The sequence below is a fragment of the Oryctolagus cuniculus genome, chromosome 4, assembly GCF_051225735.1.
Source record: "Oryctolagus cuniculus isolate XC-2025 breed Fujian yellow rabbit chromosome 4, ASM5122573v1, whole genome shotgun sequence".
Taxonomy (NCBI): Eukaryota; Metazoa; Chordata; class Mammalia; order Lagomorpha; family Leporidae; genus Oryctolagus; species Oryctolagus cuniculus.
Genome location: NC_142870.1, coordinates 164,781,912 through 164,803,564, shown reverse-complemented (window position 1 = coordinate 164,803,564; position 21,653 = coordinate 164,781,912). Strand labels below are relative to the sequence as shown.

The window sequence follows — 21,653 nt, the reverse complement described above, 5'->3', positions numbered from 1 at the left end:
GTTTTCCAGTTTGTAGATAACTTATCATGAATTTAGTATGCTTATGATGATAAGAAGCAGACAGCCCAATGTAAATTTCAAGCAGGCTGACATATAAAAAACTGGAGCTTGTAATCACAAAACTTGGGCTTGAGTCTCAGTTCTGCTCTATGATCTCAGGCGAGTCTCAACTCCCTTAACAGATTATCATTTGGTCTCAGTGGTCTGAGGAAATGAGATAGGAGCTCTATTCACAATGAGGGGAGCAGACTGAGTATATATTTTATTTCCATATGAATTTATTATTTAAAGAGCCTATTATTATTTTTCTAATCTACTAATTTATCCTACACCTAAGTAACACTTCTATGCATCAGTCTAAATACTTTCAAATAACACATTTTAGCTTCCTAACAAATGTATGAGGGAGGAACTATTTTACAAGTGAGGAAGCTGGGGTACAGAGTTTAGAACTTGCCCATGTTTACATAGCTGGTAAGACAGAGCTGGAATTTAGACACAAGTAAACTAGCTTCAGAATTTATGTTAAAGCACTACATAATGGTATCATTTTACTACAAGGCAATCCTCTTTCACAAATCTCAAAGGTGGTGGTATAAAGAACTCTTAGCTTATGACATAAAAAATGATACTAAAAATGATAGGAAACTGTCATATGCCATTCTATGTTAGGTCACTTTTATATTGCCTAGGAAATTTTTTCTAGGATTATTAATCAGTAGTTTAAAATTTAAATCACTGCAGAACTATATATTTTAAAATGATTAATATGACAAAATACATTTTAAAATAAAAAAACTTATTTGTGTTTATTTTATATTTTCTGATATGCTGTATAATTATATTTTGCAAAATTAAATATACCATTAGGTCTCTAAACACCGATAGGTAAAATGACAGTGAAGCATTTGTAATATATTGATGAATAAAATATAGGAAGCAAGTGAGCATTGAGTCAAAACAAATCTTTAAGGCCAGTGCTTATCCAAAGATAGTGCTGCTATCTACCACGCACACTGCTCTAACCAGGAAGACTAGTTGAACCATGGATGCTAAATAGAACTGGGAGAAAAGTTCAGGTTTAAATTAGTCATGAAAATAAGCATGTACTCATTTCCCCTAAGTCTTAAATAGGTCAAGATTGGCTAAAGTATTTTAAGCAACAGTATTATTTGGATATCCAGTTTTGAATCTAAAAGAAAGCTAAGGGGCCAGCACTGTGGTGTAGTGGGTTAAGCTACCGCCTGAGCCTGAGACACCAACATCCAATATAGGTACCATTTCGAATCCTGGCTGCTCTACTTCCAATCTCGCTCCCTGCTAATGTGCCTCAGAAAGCAGTGGAAGATGGCCCAAGGCCTTATATCCCTGTCACCCACGTGGGAAATCCGGAAGAAGCTCCTGGTTTCTGTCTTCTGCCTGGCCCAGCCCTGGCTTTTGCAGCCATTTGGGGAGTGAACTATTTCCTTTCTCTCCCTCTGTAACTCTGCCTTTCAAACAAATAAATAAGTCTTTAAAAAAGATAAAAGGAAGTTAACATACTTCACTGCTATTTTCTATTCCATATTTGCATGTTTTGTATGGAATATGTGTTTATGCAAAAATACTGGTTGCATTCACTGTAGACAGGTGTTCTGATTCTATGTTTAATGATAGAATCATAACAGCAGGTGGGAAACCTAGGTGAAGAAGATGGTTAAATATGTTATGCAGAATGAGTGCATACTCTATGAGCTAAACAGAATGAGAAGAAATTGGTGATTCTGAAATATACTTTCAAAAGTAGTTTAATCAGCATTGTTTCGGAATAATAGGTTTTGCCTCACTTATGGACTAGTCCTGACCATTCCCTAGAAGGTAATTTTTTAAAGTGAGTGTAGGGGGCAAGAATTAAATACAATAAAATGAAAAAGAATTTTATATATGCAACTGTAGACTTTTACTCATATGATTTTGAGTTTTGGACTGCACCTTCCCTGAGGAATACCTTATCTGAGTAAGGGTGGATTATAAGTAGTCTTATGTTAGGGTTCTTAAATGAGTAAATTATTGTAATCCCTTTTTGGTTCTCACATAAGGTAGGACTCTGAGGCAAATTAAGTGAACCTTGTATATTGGCTTAAAGACATTGATCTTATTCATGGTTTCTTGAACAGAAAATAAGCACTTCTAGAAAATTAAGAAGTCCATATAGTAGAATTTCTTAGAGAAGAATATTACCATTCCAGTGAAGAGTCAATGTGAGAAACCTAGTTTATACTTAATATATTTTTCATGATGGGAAAGGTAGCCACCTGTTTCATCTTTTAAAAACTGAGTGAAGTTGGTCATATTATTTGGTTTTGGACTTTTAATGTCTGCACAAGTTCACAGCTACCTAAATTTAAAGGAGATGATGTGAGAGATGACAGAGGTGAATCCAAGAATATATTTGGAAAAGCAAAGTCAGCATATATAAAGGTGAGTGAATCAGAAAAGCAGAATAAAGATAGGGAAAGAAACTAGTTTCATTGAGCTGCAAAGAACATGGAAGACAGTATTTCCTAGTCTCCTTCCAAATTCCATCAAACAAATCTAAAGATTCTTGAGGCACTGCTGATATTGGGGCCTATTCATTCCCAAGGAGTCAGATTAAGAAGGCTCTAACTTATCTCTTGCTTTTAATAGTTCTTAGCACTTCTGTTTACACTAAATTAGAAAAGCTAAGATATGCAATACTGCCTCATTTCAGTAATATATCAAAGAATTAATCAATAAGATGATCAACTAGTGCTAGTTCTCTTAATTTCTAATAAAAGACATTCTCCACCTCATTGTGTTACTATCATTTTTGGTACTTCTTAAAGATATAGGATTCAAGTGAAAAAAATAAATAATTTATCTGTATATTTACCCTGTTACTTCAATAATAAGTAATATTGACTGATTATATACTATACGATAAGCATTGTGTTAAATGCTTTCCATGTATTATTTCAACCCTCACAACAACTTCAAAGCAGATATTACTATATCCTCTATTTTAAAATAGAATTGGAATTTGCAAAGATACAATGATTTGTCTAAAGTCAAGTGCTAGTAAGTAGCAGAGCCAATCTCACATCCAAAAAGTCTGATGCTAGAGGCTGCTTATTTAGCCATATGTTAACAACTATTGCCAATATTATTCTTTTTCTAAGATATATTATTATTGCACAGGTTTTCCTGGTAGATTCTTCACAAACAGGTCACAGTTACAAAAGTATATCCTAATTTTCTTAACCCTTTTCTAGGCTTAAAACTAAATATTCTTTAGAAAACAAACAAAAAATCATAATCCAATAATACCAAAATTATAGCAAATTTTACACCAAATATGGAATTACTATGATAAAATTTTACTGATTTTATTAATTTCACAAGATTGTTTGCTAGTAGGAAGATACTACAAGGGTTTCTTTGTTTTTGTTTTTTCAAATGTATTTTTCCACTGTGTTGGTTCAATTAATTTGTATTCATTTTCATCCTACTAACCTCAGAGCAAATTGCCACTTGATAATATAGTTATAAACTCATTTGCTAATCTTTATTATAGACTAAATTCTTAGAGTTTGGACCCTAATGACTCTAAGAAGCAAACCATTTGCTTAAGTAAATATTAATACAGATGCACTGGTCAAATGACTTGCAAATATAATTTGAAATTATCAAGAATTTTGCTCGTTCTTCATGGCCAACAGTCTTGCAGGCGAACATCGAGTGGCAAGAAAAAGACAAGTCTATCATAGACTGTTACTACCATTCATTATGTACAGTACAATTAGAAGGTGAAAAACCTCCTCTTTGTAGCTGCAAATGTCAAAAACATTCAATAGTAGATTAGACAACTGTCTTATGCATACATAAGCTGGCAGAGTGCACAAAGAGAATAGAATTTTATTTTGGAACTAGATATCTTGGTTCTAATCACTGCCACATCATTTAGCAGCTGCATGATTTTGATAGCTTCAATATACAGAGCTACACAGATAGCTTCATTATCAATTTCTTCCATATGTCAAATAATAATAATGCCTATGTTTAAGTGGTTGCTGGGATGTTAAGTATTTATGAAAAGGATGTACCCAATCTGTGGCCTATATATGGACTCAATATATGATTGATATAAATATTTATTGGCTCTTTTTAGTTATTGGAGTCATCACAGTTCATGTGGAAACCAGAGTTCTTTGTTGGAGAATATTTCCCAGTCCAAGTTTATATTCAATGTATCAATAGAAAATTGGTAATTTCTACTCACATGTTCACCATTACACTTGTATGGTAAATTACTGTAAGATAATAAGTTGTATACTTTGTTCACGATGCTGGAGAAATTAGAGTAATACGATCTCAATCAATTGGTCAAATTCTGAAGAGGTGAAATTTCAGGAATGGATCTTCTAAAAACACAGGTTACAAAGAACTATGACATCCTCTTGCTATCATCATTGTATCTAACAGAATAGTCCCTGGGGCTCAATACAACAAATGCCGGTATCTTTCTCATACTGCTTACTGCCATGTGTTAGCAGAGAGCCTTTACTGAACGTAGTCACTCAGGATACATGCTGAGAAAGCATCATACCAGCATCTCAAATATTACCAGTCACTGTGCCACAGGGAAAGAGAATTCTGAATGGAATGATGCTGCACTAGTAGTTTCATGCTCAGACATGAGTAGGAATTGTGGCTCACAGTGTCAACTGGGATATTAATATCTCCTATCAGTGTGTCAGTCTCCTCTGTTTATAATCCAATATCTTGCTAGTACATCCTGGGTGGCAACCGATGATGGCTCAAGTGCCTGGGCCTCTGCCACCCATGTGAGAGACCCGAATGGTGTTCCAGGCTCCTGGCTTCTGCCTAGCCCAGCCCTGGCTATTGCAGGCATCTGGGAAGTGAATCATCAAATGGAATATAGCTTGCTATTTGTGTCTCTATTTGAATCTCTCTCATCACTCTGCCTTTCAAGTATATGAAAATAAATAAATAAACATTAAAAAACTAAATGCTCAAAGAAGTGACACTCATAACCAACTGCCCCATCCCACTGCAAGGGGGCCAAATGCATAAATCTACTTTGTAACAGAAACACAGTCACCTGGATAACTTTGATGTACAGTATTAATGACCACCACAATTTGAAGGCAGAATCATTGGAACTATAGAACTCAAATGCAGCAATATTCCAAAGCTCCCTTTTCACCTTTCTACAAATACAGGCAGATTTCTTAACACAATGGATACTCAAATGATATCTGGTATCCCCAAAATGGTTGCATGTTTGCACAGGAATATCCTACATATAGTGGTATACAGACTACTAAGATATATAGCTAAAAACATACATTTACATCACGAATAAAAATAGCTATATTTTACCATGGGAGTATCTAACATTGAGGCTATCTTGGTTTGCTTTGTGTTGCTATAACAAAATACCTTATGCTGCATAATATATATACACATAAAGAAATGAGGTTTATTTGGTTCATGAATCTGGTGGCTAGAGGGTCCAAATAGCATGGCAGCAGTGTCCCAGTGAGAGTGTGACTTGCTAAGTCACAACATGGAGAAGCTGAAAGGGAACCAACTATGAAAAGAAGGGGAAAAGGAACAAGAGAGTGGGGAGGGGCCAAGCTTGCTGTTTTGTAACACCCACTTTCAAGAGAAGTAACCAGATCCTACATTAATCTCTTCAAAGGGTAGTGGCCCATGATTTAATTATCTCCTTTAAAGGCCAACCACCTCAATTCATTACACTGAGGAATTAAGTATCAATCTAAGTATTCATTGAAATAAAACCACATTCAAACCATAACAGGGATTAAACACCTACATTTTTCTTGACGGTGTAAGGAAGCAATTATGGGTTGTAGTATAATGTTAGTGGGGATAAATGAATATTATTTATGCCCAAGAAAAATTTCAATGGTTCTGAACAACTTTCAAGATAGGTGATCAACTTAAACATGCTACAAATATTAAATTTAAATTTTCCAATCAGCTTTATCAGCAACATCTACAAATATGCATAATGTTAAATACCAAGAATGATGTCAAAGCTTTGTTCAATTAAACTGATTACTATAAGTTTAGACATGTGAACCTATACAGTAAGCGTACTTTCCAGGCAAACAAAAGTGAAAGACTAATGAACAAGTACACAGAAGAAAGGCAACAAAAAAAGTAAGCCACAACTGAAATAATATTACTATAGGACCAGGGATAAAACTAACAAAATTCTGATAACTGAAATAGAAAAAAAATTTAGTTAGTGCTTCCCTCTCTCTGAACTGCACATTATACTTAGCTACAAAACTTAAAATTTTTGATGTCAGGAACGGGTATTGTGGTGCAGTGGTTTAAGCTGCCCCTTAGGACTCCCTCGTCCCATATCCAAGTGCCTAGTTTGAGTCGTGGCTACTCCATATTTCTAATCCAGCTTCCTACTAATGCATCTGGGAGGCAGGGAAGATGGCCCAAGTACTTGAGTCCCTGCCACACTCACAGGAGACCAGGTGGAGTTTCTGGTTCCTGGTCTTAGCTTGGCCTGGCCCCAGCTGTCACAGTCATTTGGGGACTGAATCAGTAGAAGGAATATCTGTCTCTTCCTCTCTATCAGTATGCATTTCAAACAAAATTAATAAATCTTTATTTAAAAAGGATGATGCCTCCTAACTTCAATTTTGTACTTGTGAACCAACTTCTTTCTATCCCTTCTCTCTCCTACCCTCTAGTAACCACTATTCTACTTTCTACAGCTATGAGATCAATGTTTTCAGTTTCCAAATATAAGTGAGAACATGTAGTAATCATCTTTTTGTGCCTAAATTATTTCACTTAGCATAATGTCCTCTAGGCTCATTGTGTTCCTACAAATGATAGGATTTCACTCATTTTTTAACTGAATAATGTTCTGTTACAAATACACACACAAATCACACACATTACATCACGTTTTGTTTATTCATCTGTTAATAAACATACAGGTTGATTACATATCTTGCCTATTACAAATAGTGCTAAAATAAACATAGAATTTATTTTCTTTCCTGGATATAGACCCATTAGTAGGACCGCTGGATCATATGGTACTTCCATTTTTAGTTTTGTGAGGAATCTTCATAATGTTATCCATAATGGCTGTATTAATATCTATTCCTACACAGGGTTTAACAGTTTGCTTTCTCTGCATCCTCACTGGCATTTGTTATTTTTAGAAGATACATGAGATACAGAAAAGGAGACAAATAAGCTAGTGAATTAAAATGTACATATATCAACAATAGAGTATAAAATACAAAAGAACCAAGCACTCTAGTTAAAGATGGCTATGTGAAAGGAAATGCTGATGCCTGCCCTACTCCAAAAGATTTTGATTTAACTGATCCATAGAGTGCGGTTCAGATGTTGCTGTGTTCTTGTTACTTTATAAATCTTCCTAATGCACAGCCAGGCTTGAGAAATACTAATGTAAATCATGTAATCCATTAGGCTAAAAAATAAACTTTTAAAGTGTGGGTTCTGTAGACATATATGTAATAAATATAAAATAAAAACCATTTATACTAATGAGGAAAAACTGTCATGCATCAGCTACCTAACAAAAAGCCTTGTAGTTCATGCTCATGTCTACTTTCTCCAAGTAATTGCAAGAGTGACATGAATTTGGAATACATATTTTTTCCAGTTTTATTACTGTGATAAAGCACACATAATATAAAATGTACCATTTCAGCCATTTTTAAATGTTTATTTATTTTTATATATTCAAATGGCAGAGGAACAGAAAGAGAGGATGGAGAGAGTCAGGGTGAGAAGCAGAGAGGGAAAGAAAGAGAGGGGGGAGGGAGGAGAGAGGGTGTATGTGTGTGTGTGTGTGTGTGCGTGTATGTGGAGGGGGGGAGACAGAAAGGAGAGAAAGAGAAAGAGAATCCTCTTCCATCCAATGGCTCACTCCCCAAATGACTGGAGCAGCCAGAGACTCAATTCTCCCAGTTGGGTGTCAGAGACCACTTGAGCCATCATCTGCCAATGGGTGGAAGATCTAATTCTGTCACTCTATCAAGTAAAGGAATAAATAAATAAATCTCTTTACAAAAAGAATATTATTTTTTCTTTTGTAAAAAATAGTATTTTCATGGGTACTGTGTTGAATATGTAAATCACTTTGGGTAATAGAAATATTTTAACAATATTGTGTTTTCCAATTCACGAACGTAAGATGCCATTCATTTTTGTGCATCTTCAATTTCTTTCATCAGTATATGTCACACCAATTTTGCAACAGTACTTTGTAAATTTCACACCACTGGTTAAATTTATTCTAAAGAATTTTATTTTTTTGGTAGTTACTGTGACTGGGATTACCCTTATAATTTCTTTCTCAATGAGTTCATTATTGGTATATGAAAATGCCACTGACTTCTGTGTGTTAGTTTTGTATGCTGTGGCTTTACTGAATTCATTTATTAATTCTAAGAGTCTCTTGGTGGAGTCTTCAGGTATCTCTGTGTATGGAATTATGCCATCTGCAAACAGGGATAATTTGACTTCCCTGTTCCTATTTGTATGTCTTTTTATTTGTCTCTCTTGCTTAGTGGCTCTGACTAAAACTTCCACACCTATACTGAATAAGAGTAATGAAAGTGGATACCCTTCTCTGGTTCCAGACATTAGTGGAAATGTTTTGAGCTTTCTTGTATGTCTATTATGTTTAGGTATATTCCTTATATACCTAATTTGTTCATGGTTTTTTTTTTTGAAGATATGTTGAGTTTTATTGAATGCTTTTTCTGTGTCTATTGAGATAATCATAAGATTTTTATCCCTGATTCTCTGGATATGACATATTATGTTTATTGATGTGCATATGTTGAACCATCCTTGCATCCCTGGAATAAAACCAACCTGACTGTGATAAATGATATTTTCGATGTGTTGTTAGCTTCTATTTGTTTAGTATTTTGTTGAGAATAATTGCATCTATGTTCATCAGGGATATTGGCCTATAGTTTTATTTTTTTGTTTTGTCTTTGTATGATTCTGGCTTTGTAGAATATATTTGGAAAAGTTCTCTCCCCTCCCCCTTCCCTTCCAACTTTTTTAGAATAGCTTGGGAGGAATTGAAGTTATTTCTTCCTTAACAGTTTGGTAGAACTCAGCAGTGAAGCCAATGGGCTTTTCTTTGTCAAGAGACTTTTGGCTCCTGACTCAATGTCATTACTCATTATTGATCTGTTTGGATTTTCAATGTCTTCATGGCACAATTTAAGTAAATTATCCAGAAATTCATCTATTTCTTGCAGGGATTCTGATTTGTTGGCATTTAGTGTTTCAAAATGGAGGCATCATGTTGCCTTGATTTGTTATACTTTCTGTGTCACCATGTTGTTATTTGTATATCTGGTGGGATTAGTTGTTTCTATCACTTTTAATAACTTTCTTGTTCTACAGCTTTTTCTTAAAGTTGTATCTTCAGGTGTCAGTTTGATGGGCTTTTTTAGCTGTATTTCCATTGGAGGCTATAGTACAGTATAGTCTCCTTGTATCTTCTACTACAACTGATGGCAGTAACAGTGGGTCATGGAGTGCTCTTCTCAGACCCAGCAAGGGTTTGTGTATCACAGTAGCAGAGTGTGCAGTAGGGTCTGAGGTCAAGATCAGTGGCTTTCTTGGGTTGTGGGAATACCTTCTCAGAGTTCTGAAGGGGTTGTATGAGTACCTGAATTGGCAGGGGCATGGTTAGGACTCTGAGAGTCACAATCCAAAGTATAGCTGGAGCGGGCAAGTCCCTGTAGTGACCATTTTGGGTTTCAATGCAATATTTTGGTGCCTAACTACCTTATCTTCCTCCAAGAAGATAACTACTCTTTACAGGCTATTCTTTCTGCAGCTAGGAGAGAAATGGAGTGAGCAGTCCTCTATCTACCTACATCTCAATGCTCAATTACCCCTGACAAGCCCCTACAATACAACTTTAGCAGACAGCCAAGGCACACTTTGCTATGGGCTGGCTACCTGCTACTCAGGTGGGCTTGCAGCCTGAGACTGATGCAATGAACGACAGGAGGTGCTGGCCAGGATATAAAACCATTTGATTGGTGCCATAGGTGACGACTTGTGATCATACAAATTCCACAGGATCCATTCCCAGGCATTGATGCACGGATGATGGCAGTATTAGAGTATTAAAGATGCAAGATGCAGACCTATGATCACTCCCTGTGGGAATAATCATGTTCTTTGCTGTATATCCATGGTTGGGGATGGGATGGTGAAGGCAATCCCTTGTCTTGAAGGTCTAGGGCTTTGTACCTTCTCCTAGATGCATACCAAGACTGTGAGACTCTGGAGTGATACAGGCGGAAACACTCATCTTAGTGCTTCAACTGGATCTAGATCTCACTGAGGCAGCCCCAGCTCTAGGCTTTCACACAAGGCCCAAAGTTCAGTTTCCCATCCTGCACTCTCATGTCTGCAGTCTTGTTCCTTCTGCTGGAGGTTGGGGAAGGAATAGTGAAAGAGGTCTCTTGGCTTCCCAGGCTGACATTAAGTGGATTGTACTTGTGTCATATAGTCACTGGGGAGTCTACAGAGTTTCAGGGTATACACCAGGCCTCCATGACACAGTGATATAAACTAAAACAAGCCCATCTCTTCCTGTGCAGGGTTCTGCTTGATGCTGGCACTGAGCTTCAAGGCAAAGCCCTAGCTCATTTTTTAACCCTACTTCCTAATAGCCAAAGTCTTGCTCTGTTGTCTTTCAGAAATTGGAAGGGTGGTAGAGGTAGTCTTCTTGACCAAAGGCTCAGTCAGAACTGGCCTGGAATCAGAGGCAGAAGGCATGCAACTCTGTTCAACTCTACATTCACTGTAGCAATATGGTTACTGAGTTTCAAGTCCAAGGTATGAACTTTATCATTTTTCCTTCCCCCAAGTGGCAAGTTTCTCTGTCTATATTGTGCTACTTGGAGCTCAGAGAGAGATGACATGACAACTCTTCCCTTTTTTCCTTTAAGTAGCTGTCATCTTGTGATCTTGCAGATCTCTGTTTTTTTTTAACTTTTATTTAATAAATATAAATTTCTAAAGTACAACTTTTGGATTATAGCAGTTTTTTCCCTCCATAACCTCCCTCCCACCCACAACCATCCCATCTCCCGCTAACTCTCCCGTCCCATTCACATGAAGATTCATTTTCAATCATCTTTATATACAGAAGATCAATTTAGTATATACTAAGTAAACATTTCAACAGTTTGTACCCACACAGAAACATAAAGTATTGTTTGAGTACTAGTTATACCGTTAATTCACATAGTACAACACATTAAGGACAGAGATCCTGCATGGGGAGTAAGTGCACAGTGACTCCTGTTGTTGATTTAACAATTGACACTCTTGTTTATGGAGTCAGTAATCACCTGAGGATCTTGTCATGAGCTGCCAAGGCTATGGAAGCCTCTTGAGTTCACCACCTCTGATCTTATTTAGACAAGGCCATAGTCAAAGTGGAAGTTCTCTCCTCCCTTCAGAGAAAGGTACCTCCTTCTTTGATGGCCCATTCTTCCCGCTGCGATCTCACGCACAGAGATCTGTCATTTAGTTGCATTGAGTTTTTTTGTGTGTGGTGTTGTGTTTGTTTTGTTGTTGTTGTTGTTTTTTTTGTGTGTGTGGGTTTTTTTTTTTTTGCCACAGTGCCTTGGCTTTCCATGCCTGAAATACTCTCATGGGCTTCAGCCTTTAAGATCTCTGTTTTTTGATTGGAGAGTTCAATCCATCCACATTTAAAGTGACCATGAATAAGGAGGGATTTATTTCTACTATTTTCCTATTTGCTTTCTACATACCTTATAGTACTTTTTGCCTTTCCTTTCCTGCATTACTATCTTTTTTGTATTTAGTTCTTCTTCTTTATAGCAAAACCTTGACATTTCTCCTTCATTCCCTTTTGAATATATTTTATAGTTATTTTATTTGTGGTTAAGATGAAGAATACATTTAAAATTATGAAGTTATAACACTCTAATGTGAATTTATACTAACTTATCTTTGACAACATAAAAAATTGCAACATCTATGTCTCTACCCTTTTCAGTTGTTGATGCCACAAAACTACATGTTTATGCACATTTTCTCCAAATATAAACTAATAATTATCCTAAGTTCATTAGTGTCAAAATAATTTAGAAAAGGAAATAATAATATGGAGTTATAAACCATGGTTATGATAATACTAGCTTTAGCCTAATAATTGCTTTTAAAAAGAAAGTATTAGTCTTTTAAATCATGTGGAATACAAAAAGTGAAATTAAAACTGTTGGTACAGTAACACTAGTTTTTGCATTTGCCCACATATTTAGCTTCAGTGAAATTTTTATTTCTTCATATCACTTCAAATTACTTTCTAGTGTCCTTTTCATTTCATACTTCAGAACTCCCTTAAGTGTTTTATGCAGGATAGGTTTAGTGGTAATGAACTCCTTCACCATTTTATTACCTAGGAGGATCTTAATTTCACTTTCATTTTTGAAGGACAGTTTTTGCCAGATATAGGACTGTTTGCTGACATTTTTTTCTAGTACTTTGAATATATTGGCCTAATATATTCTGGCCCCCAAATCTTCTGAAAAATCTGATAATATTCTTATTGATGATCCCCCATACAAAACATTTCTTCTCTCTTGCAACTTCTAAGACTTTTTGTCTCTTGAAAGTTTCATTATAATGAATTCATTCTATCTAGAGTTTATTGAACTTCTTAGATGTGTATATTCCTATCTTTCATCAAACTTGGATGGTTTTCATTCTTTCATTTTTGTAAACATCTATTTTATTTATTTGAAAGGCAGAATTAGGGAGAGAGAGGGAAAGACACAGAGAGAGATCTACCCACTGGTTCACTCCCCAAATGGCCACAATGAGTTGGTGTTAGGCCAGGCAAAAGCCATGAGCCAATAGCTTCATCCAGGTCTCTCACTGAGTACAGGTTTCCAAGCTCTTAGGCCACTCTGCTGCTTTCCCAGGCATATTATCAGGAAGCAGGATAGTAAGTGGAGCAGCCAAAACTTGAACCAGTACCCATATGGGATGCTGGCCTTGCAGGCAGTGGCTTAACCCTCTATGCCACAACACCAGTCCCCATTATTTATTCACATACTCTCTTTTCCTTTTTCCTTCTGGAACACTCACAGTGTGTACATTGCTCCTCTTGATGGAGTCCTATGGGTTCCTCACAGTCTGTTCACTTTTTATTCTTTGTGTTCAGGCTTACAAATTTCCAGAGTTCTATCTGAACTTTTCAGATTCTTTCTTCTGCCTGCCCAAACATGTTTTTAGATACATACAGTGAATTTGTGATTTCAGTTATTGTACTTTTCCACCTAGGAATTTCTTTTTGGTGTTCTTCTATGTTTTCTCTTTCCTTATTGATATTTCTACTTTGTTCACCCATCATTTTCTAAACTTTTTACATCTTCCTTTGGTTCTTTAAATCTTTAAAGTATTTGTTTTAAAGTCTTTACCTGGTAGATATGCAATCCTTTTTAAGATTTATTTATCTATTTAGAGAGAGTTACAGAGAGAGGGAGAGAGAGAGAGATCTTCCATCTGCTGTTCACTCCCCAAATGCCCACACTGGCTAGAGCTGGGGCTAGGCCGAAGCCAGAGCTAGGAGTGTCATCTGAGTCTCTCATGTGGATAGCAGGGGCCAAAACACTTGGACCATTTTCTGCTGCTTTCCAAGGCACATCAGCAGGGAGCTGGATTGGAAGTAGAGCAGCCTGGGCATGAACTGTCATCCATATGGGATGTTGGCATTTTAAGTGGCAGCTTTAACTGTTACGCCACAATGCCAGTCCATATGCAACCCTGGGGACAATTTCTGTTGGATTTATATGTTTCTGTTGCATGAGACATATTTTCCCATTTTTCTATAGGCTTTGTGATTTTTTTTATTATTGTTGAAAAAACATTTGAGGCCAATAATGTGGTAACTGAAAATCTGAGTCTCTGCCTTCTCCAGGATTTGCTAGTTTTGCTTCTGTTTGTGTATATTAATTTTGCTTAGTTTTTATTTTTGTAAGCTGGCTCTGTGCCAAGTGTCAGTCTGAAGTGTAACTTTAGGTCTTTTTCTTAGGTCTTTTCTGAGTTTTTACCTTTCCCTTGGCATATGCAGTCATTCTATAATTTCCTTCATATATGCAATTGCATTCAAATGTTTCAGTCTTTAATGTCTAACTCACAAAAGAGGAGAAGAGAAAAATAAAGACACGAGGAGAAAGGGTACTAGCCCATTAAAACCAATGATAGTCCCTTCAGTTGAAGAGAGAAGAGTTTGCAAACTTGGAAGGAAGTTCAAAAATGCTGCCCTTCTCTTTGTACCTCTGTGATAATTAACAGCAATCAGTAATTAGAGGACAGATCCCTCATATTTAGAGGACAGGATCTTCTCTGCACACAGTAGCTCCTGCAAGCAGTGTGCAAGCTGTTCAAGGAAATGTACACAGCTGCCTTCCAAGGGCTGGGGGTGAGGGATAATCAGTATCGGCTATAGTGCTAAAAGCTGAACTTGACTGAAATTAACCATACTCCATAGCCTAAGCCTTCCAAAGTTGTTACTTTTCAACAGATTCCAGAGTTCCAAAGTAAGTATGACCAGATATATTCTGTCAGTGTTTGTTGTCTACATTGTGAGATAGATTCTTGGCGCTTCCTACTTCATTGTCTTCTCAGAATATTCTCTCTGAACACTTTTAAGAAAATTAATTAATTGGCTGGCACTGTGGCGTAGCAGGTAAAGCCGCCGCCTCCAGTGTTGGCATCCCATGTGGGCGCCGGTTCTTGTCCCAGTTGCTCCACTTCTAATCCAGCTCTCTGCTATGGCCTGGGAAAGCAGTAGAAGACGGCCCAAGTCCTTGGGCCCCTGCACCCATGTGGTAGACCCAGAAGAAGCTCCTGGCTCCTGGCTTCAGATTGGTGTAACTCTCGCCATTGCAGTCAACTGGGGAATGAACCAGTAGATGGAAGACCTTGCTCTCTCTACCTCTCCTTCTCTCTCTGTTTAACTCTGATTGAAATAAGTAAATAAATCTTTTAAAAAAAGAAAATTAATTTCTTTAAATGAGGAGAGAAGGTAAGCAATTTTTATAGCTATTGATTTAAAAAGAAAATATATGAATAAACCATTATAAATTACAAATCAACAATCTAAATATTACCTTCAACTTTTTCTGAAATACAACTCAGTATATTAATGAGTAACTATTAATTGAGGGAGAGCCTTATCATTTATATGAATAGAGAATGACTGAGTACAGTTGTACTTTCAATAAAATTGGTGAGGTCCCATAAACATATCAACAAAGAGGAACTGATTACTTAAAAAAACTTGATTAAACTGAAAGAGAAAATTTACAATTCTCATAATATAAAATTAAAGCAAATGCATGCACTACAGATCTGTCTTTCCAGAAAGGTTTACTACTCTCTCACCTTAACATATGTACTGCAGAATGTATAAAGTTCATGTCCTGTGAAAATTCTGAATTATTAATTAATTGCTAAACTAAGTTTATACAAATTAGGAGAAAGTGATTCACAAATTATGTGGAAGGTATGATTTAATCAGCTATAGTCAATGAGAATTATATATGCCTATTATTCTTTGTCTTATTTTAGAAAAAGTGATGTAATAACTTGTACAATTTATACCCCTCCTTTGTCTCTCCTAGAAAAAGTTGCATGAAAGTCTACATTGTCTGCTGTATGTTATTTTTGTGGTCTTTATTTTCTGGGAGTAGAAGGTGTACATTTCATGAGGAGATCATTGTGGTACAGTATAGACACAGAGTTTGAGGATCTGGAACCCTAGGAAACAGAGGAGCATAAAAGGTTGAATCTCTTGGCTTTCAAACAATTTCAATATTAACTTTTCTACCTTGGTTGTCAAACACTTCCTGAGTTGAGCTCCTAACCTTATTTCTTGAGTAGATTGAGGCTATCTGACTTTAATGATCTCAGAGTTTCCCATTCCAGGCAAATGTAGATGCTTAGCCAGCGAGGAGTAGGGAGTCACAGCACAGTGAGGGAGTTTGGCATGAATCAGCTAAATTTGAGGAAAAGGAGGACTAAAACTCCAACCTTGAATGAAGAGACCTACAGAACATGGCATCCCTGTTTTGTCAACAAGTAAAGAAAAAACAACAGGAAAAGAGAAAGAGAAAGAGAAAGAGAAAGAGAAAGAGAAAGAGAAAGAGAAAGAGAAAGAGAAAGAGAAAGAGAAAGAGAAGGGCCATCATGGTGGTGTAGCAGGTAAAGCCTGCTCCTGAGAAGCTAACATCAGATATGGGCACCAACCTGCTCCACTTTTAATCAAGCTCCCTGCTAATGAGCCTGTGAAAGCAGCCAAAGATAGCCCAAGTACTTGGGCCCCTGCACCCACATGGGAGACCAGGATGAAGCTCCTGGCTCTGGCTTCAGCCTAGCTCAGCTCTGGCCATTGTGGCCATCTGGGAAGTGAACCAGTGAATAGATGATCTCTCTCCCTGTCTCTCCCTCTCTCTCCCTGTAACTGAATTTCAAATAAATAAATAAATAAATCTTTAAAAAACAAGCAAAGGAGAGAAGCAGTGCCTGTATATAGGGGTCCTCAATGACTGTTCAGAGAGCCTGCCCACAGCCTGAGAGCACTCAGTGACTTTGCCTCACGCAGCACATGGCTAGTTGGGGAAATAAAGTAAGCAAAATGAAAAACAAATGCCTCTCTTTTTTCACTTGTGCTCATCCTTACAATATGGATCTGCTCAAGCAGCCCTGAATCCCTGGTCTTTGTGCAAGGATTTCTAAGCTTGTACAAATGCCTCAATAGGTAAAAAGTTTGGCTTTCTTCTGCATCAGACTTTTTCTGTATCTGAAGGATTAATGATACACTTACTGGAATCAGACTACACAAATTAATCTTGAGTTCACTCAAATCCTGAGAGTAATACTAATTTAGGCAATTTAAAATGCTCTTTGATGGGGTTGGTATTGTGACACAGTGTGTTATATGCATCTCACAGTGGCATGCCAGTACATCTCCCAGCTACTCTATTTCTGATCCAGCTTCAGCTAATGTAGTGGATGCAGCTAAGTAGTGGATGATCGGCCCAAGTATTTGATTTTCTGCTATCCATGCAGAAGACCTGAATGGAGTTCTTGGCTCCCGGCTTTAATCTGGCCCAGTCTTGGCTGTTGTGGGCATGGGTAGTGGAAGGTGTGTCTCACTAACTATCTCTCTTTCTCTCTCTCTCCTCCCTCAGTCACTTTATCTTTGCAATAAATAAATAAATCTGTATCAATATAAAATGCACTTTGATTTTGGTACTGTACTTAAATATGCTTTCTTACGAATGCCTTTCTCTTTACCACATTGTTAAATATCTAAAATCCTAAGGTCAGTTTCATGAACAGCTAGAAGTTTCCTCTGCACTTCAGAAAGGAAGGGGGCAGAAGAAACACTCCTTCTTGGATTTTGTGGTTGCCAGCAGAAGAGTCTAGAACACACATAAAATAGCAGAGCAGAGAATATGTCTGACATAAAGATGATTGGTTAACAGCTATCATGAAATATATGCTGTGGTATTATTTCATACTGAAATATTTTTTTACTAAAAATAACTTTCCTTCCAGCCACTTCTAAACTGAATAGTACAAAAATACCATGTAGGGGCCAGTGTTGTACCACAGAGGAGTAGGCTGCTACGTTTGATGCCTGCATCCCATATGGGCAATGATTTGAGTCCTGGCTGCTCCACTTCCAACCTAGCTCCCTGCTAATGCACCTGGGAAAGCAGTAGAGAACTGCACAAGTACCTTAGCCCCTGCACTCTTGTGGGAGATCTGGATGGAGTTACTGGCTCCTTTCTTCAGCTTGGCGCAGCCTTGGCCATGGCGGCCATTTGGGGAAAGAACCAAAAGATGGAAGATTCTTTCTTGCCCTTCTCTGTAACTGCCTTTCAAGTAAATTAATAAAACATAAATTTTTTTAAAAAATACTATTTATGCCAAAGATAAAATAAAAATCCAATTACTTCAAATTTCCAAAGATTAATTTTATTATGGATTAGATTGTATGTTTTAAATAGGCACACATTTATATGCATAACTGAATATGTGTACTACTCACTATGTAAGAGAAACCATTTAAATTGAGTCAACACTTATCCGCACGTGTAAAAAATAGTTATTTATTATTTGAGAGGCAGAGAGACAGAGCAACAAAGACAGAGAGATAGAAAGTGAGACAGACACAGATTGTAGTGAGAGCTACAATCTGCTGGCTCACTCCTGAAATGCCACAACAGCTGGGCATTTCAATCCATGTATCTGACCTGGGCTTCAGGAACTCAATTACCTGAGCCACTGCCAGTGCCTCCCAGGGTATGAATTAATGTGAAGATGAGTCACATTTTGTGTGTGTGTGTGTTTATTAATATTTTATTGGTGACAAAGCGCTTAAAACAAATTGACCAAAAATCAAGTTACATTGCCTTGGTACGGATGCTCCTCGATGTGGAAACCTCAGAGTAATGGCTGTGGGCAAGGAAGGGGCACGGGCACCCTGCAGCACTGGGAATCAACAGGTCCTCACCTGGCCCCCCACACAAGGCGGAGCCCAGGGCTGGGGGGTCCAGTGAGGGCCGGCAACAGCGGGGTTCAGAGTAGGGGCGGGCCAGGAGTTCGGATCAGGCAGTAAGAGCCCTCAGCTGGGGGGTGGGCAGCTAGACCACCGCTCCAGCCCGCCACAGGCAAGGAGCCCGGGGCCAGCTTCCTCCCAGCCCCCAGTAATGCGCGCTGCCCTGCAAAGCCCACCCCGCCTGCCCCACCTGTCACCCTGACGCCTGCGCCACCCTGTCACTCCCCCTTCTCCCCCCGCAGTCCAGGCCCAGGTCCCCAGGACTCAAACTCTGATGTGGGAGAGGGTTTCCCAACCACTAGGATAAATGCATATTTCAAGTATCCACATTTTTTTTTTTACATGCAGAGTGGACTGTGAGAGAGAGAGAGACAGAGAGAAAGGTCTTCCTTTTCCGTTGGTTCACCCCACAGTGGCCACTGCGGCCGGCGCTGCTGCCAGCACACTGTGCTGATCCGAAGCCAGGAGCCAGGTGCTTCCTCCTGGTCTCCCATGTGGGTGCAGGGCCCAAGCACTTGGGCCATCCTCCACTGCCCTCCCGGGCCACAGCAGAGAGCTGGACTGGAAGAGGAGCAACCGGGACAGAATTCAGTGCCCCGACAGGGACTAGAACCCAGTGTGCTGGCTCCGCAGGTGCAAGATTAGCCTATTGAGCCGTGGTGCAAGCCAGGTATCCACATTTCTGACACCTACTTTTTTTAATTCAGGTTTTAAAAACAATATGGTTCAAAATGAAAAGTTTCGATATTATAATAAATATGCAGATAACTGAATTGATTTACACTTATTAAATCAAACCTTTGGAAATGAATCTAGTTCAGTTAACTTATTCTCATCAATCTGAGAATCCAATCTATTCACTAATTGTACTGTGGGATTTAAAGTTTAGAATGAGTTTTAAAAAAGATACTGAAGTAGTTAGTATAGTGAAATATTCCATTTGAAATTTCAAAAGATGTTTGCATTCCATAATTACTTTTCCCTGTGAGCTAGGGGTACAACTTAAAGTGAATTAAAAACTTACCAACTGATAATCTTAAAATTGTTTCAAAGAGCAATTAGGTAAAACCTTCAACTGATTTTTACTATATTGCCATTAGAAAAATAAAATTTAACACTCCTACAGCATTTCTGTATTTATATTTTTTTTGAAAAAGGCACTTTAAAATACAAATATTTGAATTAAGGCAAATCATATACATTGTTTTGCTAATGTTTTTCTAATAATAAGTAATAATATACTTTTTGAGAGCTGAGATGAATACGAATATAATTACAAACAAGTGCAAGAATAATAAAGTTTGATATTACTGAACCTACCTTTAGAGTGATACTACAATGTCCAACAAATGTTGCATTTATCCATGATCTTGAATGAGGATCACCGAGGAATTCTATGTGATATTGTTCAACATTTCCATCCAAGTCGTAAGTTACATATTTCCCTTTAAGAGGATCAGGGCAAAGTATCCCTGGCCAACTTTCAAAAGGAAAAATTTTTTTTAATTATTATGATGCTTTCTAACAGCAGAGATCAACACTTCTAAAGGCAGACACATCTGTCACACTCATATATTAAATTTCTTCCTTTGAATTTTAATGACTTTTTTCACAAAGCATGAATATATTCCTACTTATATCTTCTAACAGTAGGATATTCATTTGACACAAGTAATTAAGTTTTATCTTTATAGTTATAGAAAATTTGAAATAGTCACAAAATTTAAGATACAGATAGAAATGAAAAAAATATAAAATAAAAGAATGCTTCAGGGTCATTTGGTTACATTGCTAGGAAAGATAAAAGAAAAAATGATTCACTAGATTCATGGTAGAGTTGAATTAACTCTAACCAAAATGTTAACACACTGGCATGGTCTCCTAAAAGTAGTATTTCCTGGGGCCAGCACTGTGGCGTGATAGGTTAATCCTCCACCTGCACCGGCATCCCATTTGGGCACTGGTTTTAGTCCTGGCTGCTCCTCTTTTATCCAGCTCTCTGTTAAGGCCTGGAAAAGCAATAGAAGATGGTCCAAGTCCTTGGGTCCCAGCACCCACTTGGGAGACCCAGAGGAAGCTCCTGGCTCCTGGCTTCGGATTGGCGCAGCTCCAGCTGTTGCGGCCATCTGGGAAGTGAACCATTGGATGGAAGACCTCTCTGTCTATACCTCTCTCTGTAACTCTTTCAAATAAATTAAATAAATCTTTAAAAAAAAAGTAGGAGTTTTATACACCAATAATAACATTGCTTATAGAGAATTCAAATGAGAAATTTCATTCACACTAGATATCAGAAACATTAAATATTTAATAATAAGTTTAACCAAAGAAGTGAAAGATTTCTACAATGAAAAAAATTAAAATACATATGAAAGAAATCTCAAAAACACACACACAAAAAGGAAAGATTCTTGCTTAAAGATTGAAAAACTAAATATCAGTAAAATGTTCTAATTACTTAAATCAATCTACAGATTCAGTACAATCTCTTTTTATTTCAATACAATCTCTATCAAAATAGCAGTTACATTATTTACAGAATTAGAAAAAAAAATCATTGTCATATGGAACCACAAAAGACCCAATGTAGCCAAAGCAATCTTTGGGTGGGGGGGTCAGAAATCAAGCTGGTGGTATCACAATACCTGACTTCAAAGCATACTAAAAATCTAACGATATAGTTGTAGAGAACATAGCTTCTGCCAAAGCACCCTCAGTGAGGATACATCCTTCCAGCCTGGGGCGCAGCCACAGAATATGGGGAACAAGGTTTCTTCCAGAGCACCCTCAGTGAGAACACATCCTCCTGGATACAGGGTATGACTGCAGAAACTGATTAAGCACAGTACATGACCTACTAACAGAAGAGCACTGAGCCCTTATGGTAATATTGGCTCCCACAAGGACATGCAGCTGCTCCCAGACATGCTTATCTAATGTCTTGCTAAAC

The 21,653-nt window shown here is 37.5% G+C and overlaps 1 protein-coding gene across 1 annotated transcript in view; it reads right to left on the bottom strand.

Moving 5' to 3' along the window:
- Nucleotides 1–21,653, bottom strand: part of ZCWPW2 (zinc finger CW-type and PWWP domain containing 2) — a 208,030-nt gene that overhangs the window by 94,392 nt on the left and 91,985 nt on the right. The window contains exon 3 of the mRNA XM_051858906.3: nt 20,024–20,183. Coding sequence (XP_051714866.1) covers nt 20,024–20,183 — 160 coding nt within the window. The remainder of the gene's footprint in view (nt 1–20,023; nt 20,184–21,653) is intronic.